The sequence below is a fragment of the Stylophora pistillata genome, chromosome 9 (genome assembly GCF_964205215.1).
Source record: "Stylophora pistillata chromosome 9, jaStyPist1.2, whole genome shotgun sequence".
Lineage (NCBI taxonomy): Eukaryota > Metazoa > Cnidaria > Anthozoa > Scleractinia > Pocilloporidae > Stylophora > Stylophora pistillata.
In genome coordinates, this window is record NC_142527.1 from 17,260,201 (window position 1) to 17,267,700 (window position 7,500).

General features: G+C 39.5%; 2 protein-coding genes across 2 annotated transcripts in view; both read right to left on the reverse strand.

Moving 5' to 3' along the window:
• The window catches only part of LOC148723568 (uncharacterized), a 401,859-nt gene that overhangs the window by 223,533 nt on the left and 170,826 nt on the right, over nt 1-7,500 (reverse strand). The window lies entirely within an intron of this gene.
• LOC148723581 (uncharacterized) lies at nt 369-863 on the reverse strand. Its single transcript, XM_088734457.1, has one exon. The coding sequence runs from the start codon at nt 861-863 to the stop codon at nt 369-371; it is 495 nt and encodes a 164-aa protein (XP_088590583.1).

The window sequence follows — 7,500 nt, forward strand, 5'->3', positions numbered from 1 at the left end:
TTCGGTTCAGACATTTTCCTTCAAAACGACGGCGAACTGCCAATTACTGAGAAGCGCGGGAATTTGCCTGGAAATACCTTTCCTTAACCGACCAATCAAATTTAGCCTTTACATTCCACCGTGAGTAAATTTCAGAATATGCAAATTTTCTTTTCTTTTATGTTGACCTTTGACATGCTCACAGTCATTTGTTTGTCACGCAATACTTTTTTCCGTCCTTTTAAGGCTCTTTATGAAACATACAACAGCTTGAAATTAATGTCACTTTAATTTATATGTTTGGTAAATGTGATATTTGATGAGGATTCTTTATTGTTATCACATCCTTTTTTTTTCAACAATACTTCTCAGGGCTTTCGAAAACAAACTTATATTACATATCCACAATGTCTGAAATAAGAAACCGAATTTTGCGGTGAGATTCTGCTGCAGGCCTCATAGATGGCAATATCTGTTTCATTTTCCGCTAATATCTGATAGTGATTGAGGAAAGCTTTGATTTGGTGGAAACAAAGCTCGCACGTGTTGAAGTGCGGGGAGTACGCAGGCTGAAACAACAGGTTAACTCCATATTCGGCGAGCATATTTCTCAAATTCATCTCTGCAAATCTGGCGTGATAGAAAGGGCAGTTATCTGTGTCACCCCTCTTGAGTGTAACAGATCCATCCCTCTTTGTGATGTCAACAGCTCCCTCGAAGAAAAGTAAAAGTTCATTGCCTTTTGACGCACCTTCAATGACATTAACGTGGTCTACTCCAAGACAAGAATGCATGAGGTTTATGGTATAGTTAGCATTAGACGCCGATCGTTGAACCTCAAATGCTGGAACTCCTATAGGTGCATGTCCGTAACACCTGTTCATGGTTGTTTCTGATACACCGCCTCGTCAAAAAAGTGCACGGAACTGACGTTTAAATCACTGACTTGGTCAAGATAGAAATTGGTGTCATCCTCTATTTCCTGAGTTTTAGATTCGGAAGGCACGGCATGAATTATCTTTTTAGTCATCTAGAGTTCTTTTCTCAAAAGGTAACTGATGGTACTCGGGTGAGGTAGATCGGCGGGGTGGACAACACCATCCAATACTAGCCTGTTCTGTAACTCACTATAATAAATACTTGGTTTGCACAGTTTTTCGTTCTCTATACACTGAATGGCATCTGGTGTTAGAACAGAGCGCCCTTTATGACCTTTAACCGGCTGACAAGAGGAGTTCGTAGCATCATAGTCACGAATAACGTTTTGGACAAAGTGGCAACTTGTACAAAGCTCTTGTGCTATTCCTCTTTGCGAAAGACCTGCATGGTGGAGATCTAAGACTCTCTCACGAATAAACTGGGGTAAATTACGGCCATTGTCATATAGTTCCCCGCTTTGGTTAATCCATAATTGTACCGACATGTTTGAAACACTTCCCACTTTATGAGGCGCCAAAGTGAACAAAAATGCCGTTTAGCAGTTTTTCTTTCCAATTATATAAATATGTTCTAAACTCAAGATTTTTGTCCTCAGTTTACATATTAGATGCTAACTTAGTGAAATATTCATGCTCTTTTTCGCATTTATTTTCTAAACTCTTCAGTTGCATTCTAATTGCAAAGAAAATGCGTTACAAGTACGGAACAAATTATTCTAATTGAAACGTGTTTTAGATGTTCTAATGTTCTTATTACATTATATTTTGAAAAAAAAAAGTATGCTAATATTTTTCTTTACATGCCAAGTTTGAAAAAAACTCTGCTCATAAGAATGAAAAAATACATGGCAATTGCAAAAAATACATGGCAATTGAAAACAAAAAGCGTTCTAATTAGTATGCAAATTTATGCCAAAAACATCGTAGACGTTGAAGGTCGATTTTGCGCCAAACGTTCGACATTTTTCTTTAGGTTGATTGAGTTATTAATGGCGAGAAACGGGAAATTAACGTCCGATCTGCTGGAAGCTATTAGCAAAATCAGTGAAGCTGGTCGACTTCTGATTTTTGCTATTGCTTAAATAGCGCTATCTACTGCGAGGATCGTGCATCATATGTATCTAATACCGCAGTTCAAAATATATGAACTTCATATATTTCATTGTATCTCATTTATCACTTTCACGGGTTTATTACGAATCAACTTAACGGCCTGCTCCCAGTTGGCTTGTTAGCTTAATTGGTAGAGCGCTGCACTAGTATCGCAGAGGTCAGTGGTTCGAATCCCGTACAGGCCTGATTTTTTTCTGGTCTGATTTTAGCTATTGCTTAAATAGCGCTATCTACTACGAGGATCGTGCATCATATGTATCTAATACCGCAGTTCAAAATATATGAACTTCATATATTTCATTGTATCTCATTTATCACTTTCACGGGTTTATTACGAATCAACTTAACGGCCTGCTCCCAGTTGGCTTGTTAGCTCAATTGGTAGAGCGCTGCACTGGTATCGCAGTGGTCAGTGGTTCGAATCCCGTACAGGCCTGATTTTTTTCTGGTCTGATTTTGGCTATTGCTTAAATAGCGCTATCTACTGCGAGGATCGTGCATCACATGTATTAATAACTCAATCGACCTAAAGAAAAATGGCCAACGTTTGGCGCAAAATCGACCTTCAACGCCTAGGATGCTTTTGGCATAAATTTGCATACTAATTAGAAGGTTTTTTTTTTAATTGCCATGTATTTTTTTCAATTGCCATGTATTTTTTGCAATTGCCATGTAGTTTTTCAATTGTCATGTATTTTTGGTAATTGCCATGTATTTTTGGTAATTGCCATGTATTTTTTGCAATTGCCATGTATTTTTTGCAATTGCCATGTATTTTTTGCTAAACGGCATTTTTGTCCACTTTGGCGCCTCATAAACTTTCAAACTACAACGCAAACGGAATAAACCGCCGGTAATACATGCAAAAACCAAATCTGAAATTTTCTTTGTCCTTGTGATTGGCTACTAAAATTCCCGGTAAAACTGTAGAACGGCCGTTTTTCAGTAACATTTTGAAAATATACTTATGTTGAGCCGGTTTCGTCTTGAAAATTCCCGGCCATAATTGGGTAAACATATTTACATTGAGTCCGTTTCGCCCTCGTCATTTCATTCCAGGCAGTCATTATAGGAAAATATATTTTAAAAGGTTTAGCCGGCCGTAATTTCATAAATTTATTTACGTCGATCCCGTTTCGTGTTCAAAATTCGCGGCCGCAATATTCAGTTCATTACATACGCTCTCGTCTTCAGCATTCCAGGCCGTGTTTTGGCAAATATATTATATGAAGTGAGTCGGCCGCAATTTGGTAAATTTACCTAAGTCAGTTTAGTCTTCAACATTACCGGCCGCCATTCGGTAAATATTTATTCGCCTTTACCGTAATAGAAATGAAAAATATTATATTTTTTTGCTTTCGCATATCTTCACATCTGATCCAATCAAACGAACAGTTAAATTTGACCCTTATTGTGATTGGTCCTCTGATAACGAACTCCAATTCTTTTGTTCTGAACTTGTCTTGTGATTGGCTAAAAAATGTTGGGTGGCCCCGGTTGAGTTCGTTTCACTGTAACGTCTTTCCATTGTCCGACAAATCCATCATACAACAGTCTCTGCTTCCTACCCTCCAAAAAACTCAGATACCAATTGGTAATGTAAGGACTCAAACCTATCTGTTTAAGTTTGACAGATAACAAGTCATGTTTTACCGAATCAAAAGCCTTACTGAAGTCCATCGCATAGAGTCGAACGGCTGTACACTGTGGATCGTCAAGTTACTGATTTACCGCATGCTGTATGGCGATGAGCGCGTCCGTACAGCTGCCGCCCTCCCTGTACGCAAACTGCGAGGCAGTTGATCGGTAAACATCAAGCACTTTCAGAGTTTTCCTGATATAAATCGCAACACCGCCTTTATTCCGCATATCCTTTCCTGACCAATTCCTGTCCCTGCGAAAGACTTCATAATCAGCGATATTAACCACCGCATCGGGTTGCGCCGGTTTTAAATGAGTTTCGGACACGACGCACACATCAATATCATTGTTCCGCATATCTACCTCCAAGGCTACAGGAGCTCGCACTCTATTTTTGGTCTTCGACAGACTGCATATGTTTACAAACATGCAGTTAGGTACCGCAAAAAGCGAAGGGCTGTTCTTCCTTTTAGCTGGCGCTCTGTGCAATGCAGTGAGGCATCTCTTAGCGTTTAATTCTCTAACGGGACCGGACTTCACCGGGCGACGAGATTTCACAACCTCGATGGCTTGACCATCCCTTGCTCTCTCGCTAGGATTCAAAAAAGCGTCTGCCGCTCTGTTTTTAACCCTGCTTCGCCCTCTGTACCTTAGAATTCCCAGCTGTTTCAGCGTTTTCAGCACGGGAGCTTGAGGTTTCAACGCGAACCTTCGTAGAGACAATAAATCGTTTCGACTCCGGAACAGGATCGTATCTGCTCTGCCGTTACTGCCGTTACTGCTGTCCCTATGAGCGGTGGTTAAGTCTACTCCATCCTCAAGCCAGTTCTCTTGTTGTCCATATTGGGGTCCGGGATTAGGGTGAATGTCAGGCATAGTAAGCAGCGTACTAAGCAGCACAGAATCTTCAGGTGCCGCTAAATAAACCAAGCCTCTAGAATTCCAGCGAACCACACACCTTTTAAGTCGATGGTTGAGCACAAAACTGTGTGAAATCGCAGGCTTTGCAATCCAGCAGTTGGGATAACATGCAAGATTTCCGTTAAAAGCATTGTGTCGATCCTTAAAAGCCAATACATTGATAGAACCGATAAAAAACACAAGAGCTCTCACAAGCGTTGCAGCCATCTTGGCATGCATACTAATTATTCCAATTAGCATTCATACTAATTAACAATTAAACTGTAACAATTAAAACAGTAACAATAAAAACAGTAACAATAAATAGTATATAAAATTCTCTTAACAAATAGTTAAGAAGTCGAATAGTTTCAATCCACTGTATAAATGCTTGTGGAAAGGCTGTTGGATTTCAAATTGCTTTGTCCATTATGAAAGTTTCAGCATTTTGCAAAACTTATTACAGATATGATTGTTTAGAAAGAAAGAAAGAAAGTCTCAAGCACTCTAAACAACAAACGTGTCTAGTTACAATGATAAGGTTGAGATCGGACGTCAGCATTATCAGGCGCCTCTGGCAGCCGCTTCAGTCCATGTAACGATCTCACCTTCACTCCCATCCCACCCCAGGGGAGGACATCCACCACACAGTAATCTCGTGCGTGGGAAATTAACGTCTCCTACCCCTAACCCTGCGGGAGACGGGGCCTACGGTTTATTCGTCCTTATCCGAGAAGACTAGAATATCTATCCATTTCTTGATATTATAGAAAGGTAGCAAATACTACTCACTTATTTTAAGACCATGAGTATTTGTCCGGCCGGTGCTCGAACCCTCGACCTCCCGTACAACACAATCCGGCGCTCTAACCAATTGAGCTAACCGGGAGGCGGTTAGCTCAATTTGGGAAGTTTTCAATTGCATGGTATGAGAGGTTGCCAGTACAGAATATAATTGAGTTATCATCTGGGTCTTGCAGCTCTGCACTGGCAATTTCAGGGTCGCAGAGACTGTATCCAACTCCCTGGATATCAGCGACCATCAGTTGTTGTTTTGACTTAACATATGTGTAGTGGACATACGCTTCAGCTTTCTGGCTTAGTTCATCTTGAGTTATGACACATATTACTCCATCATTATTAATGGACTTTTGAAAGGTTCCCTCTAGGTGGCTCTCCAATGTTACATGCTCATTGTTTATGGATCTAAAGTATACCTTATTATAGCTAAATGTCTGACCAAACTCAAAAACTGAGACTTCATTGGCCAACGTTTGAGAAAAATTTCTAGCCCATGCATTGAGCTGCACTGACTTTCTCGTGTGTGATTCGATATATCCAAAAAGCTGAACAATTCCAGTTATTTCACTTTGTTTGTACTTCTTCAACACATTTGTTCCCATTAGGGAGGCCAGGAGATGGTTTTATTTTTTTTTTATTGTATTTTTATTATTTATTTATTTAAGGATTTGTACCAAGTACTGGAGCAGAAACAATAGGACATAGTAATAGGAAAAGGGGGTTTCTGGCACATTTACAAAATACCCTGAAAAACAGGGCAGTTTTAAAAAATGATTTTTTTCATTTTTTATCTCATTTAAAAAAAAACATGTTTTTGAGGCACATTTTTTTCTTTGAAAAGAATCAAAGAAAAATTGAAGATTTGATTCAGTGGGTTTCTGGCACAATTGCCTGAAAAACAGGGTAGTTTTGAAAACTCAATTTTTCATTTTTTATCTCATTTAAAAAACAACGATGTTTTTGAGGCAAAATGACTGGCGCATTTGTTTTCTTCAAAAATCAAAACAAACTGAAGAATTTTGAGATTTGATTCTCAAGACAATCTCAAAATTCGTTTGAACCATCAGAAAAAACTAATGACAATATCTCAGAGAAAACACATAGAGGCTTATGAAGCATTCTCCTCATCGAATTCCTTCAGGAGGTAGCTCATTTTTAGGTGGAACAATCTGAAGCTCTTCTCTGACAAATCCTCGCTTTGGTCCATCTTTCAGATAGTAAAGAACAGGTTCTTTTTCATTCACAAGTGCTTTTTCGATATTGAAAACTTTTAGAGACCAGATTGGATCTGTTGCTCTTTTTTGTCCACCTTCTAACTCGCCAGGAGAATAGAGATATCTCACGTTTTTTGAATAGTCAGGTCTCTCTTCTTTCAAGCCAACAGGTCTTGAATAAGAAGTTGAACTCTTTGCGTCAACCACCTTTTCTTTGATTGCGTCAATTGGTTTCTTTCCAGTCAATCTTGTTTCCTCACGATTTAATGCTGAAACAACTTCTGGAAGCCTCTTCACCCATTCTGTTGATCTCGTTTTGTCTTTGAAGTTCATCTCTTGGCCGTATTGGAAACTAAAAAGGCGCTCACCCAAAGTTCGATTAAATCGCTCAACTATCCCCTGATCTCTATGAACGTTTACGTGTCCTCTTCTAATTCTCACATCATCCTTTGCCATCTCTTTAGTTGTTTCACCCATGAATTCACGTCCAGGATCAACCTGAAGAATTTTTGGCCATCTCAATGGTCCTCTCTTGTAGATTTGGATATATCAACAAAGTTGAAATGGTAAATTAGCCACCGTAATGATTACAAAAGCTGACGTTTCGAGCGTTAGACCTTCGTCGGAGCGAATAGAGGAATTGTGGGTTGTGTGTGCTTCGGTCACCTAGTCTTCTGCCTGTTTCGCCGATGTATATCTTTTTGCAATAAGTGCAAGTTATGCAATAGATTACATTGGCGGAGGTGCACGTGAAGTGATCGGTGATCTTAATAGATCGTTTAGGTCCCGATATTTTATCAGTGTTTTGAATGAAAGGACACGTTTTGCATCGTGCACGAGCGCATTTAAAAGTGCCTGGTTGGTCATTAGTCTGAAAAGGACTTCTGACCAAAAAATTGCCTAAGTTTTTGTCG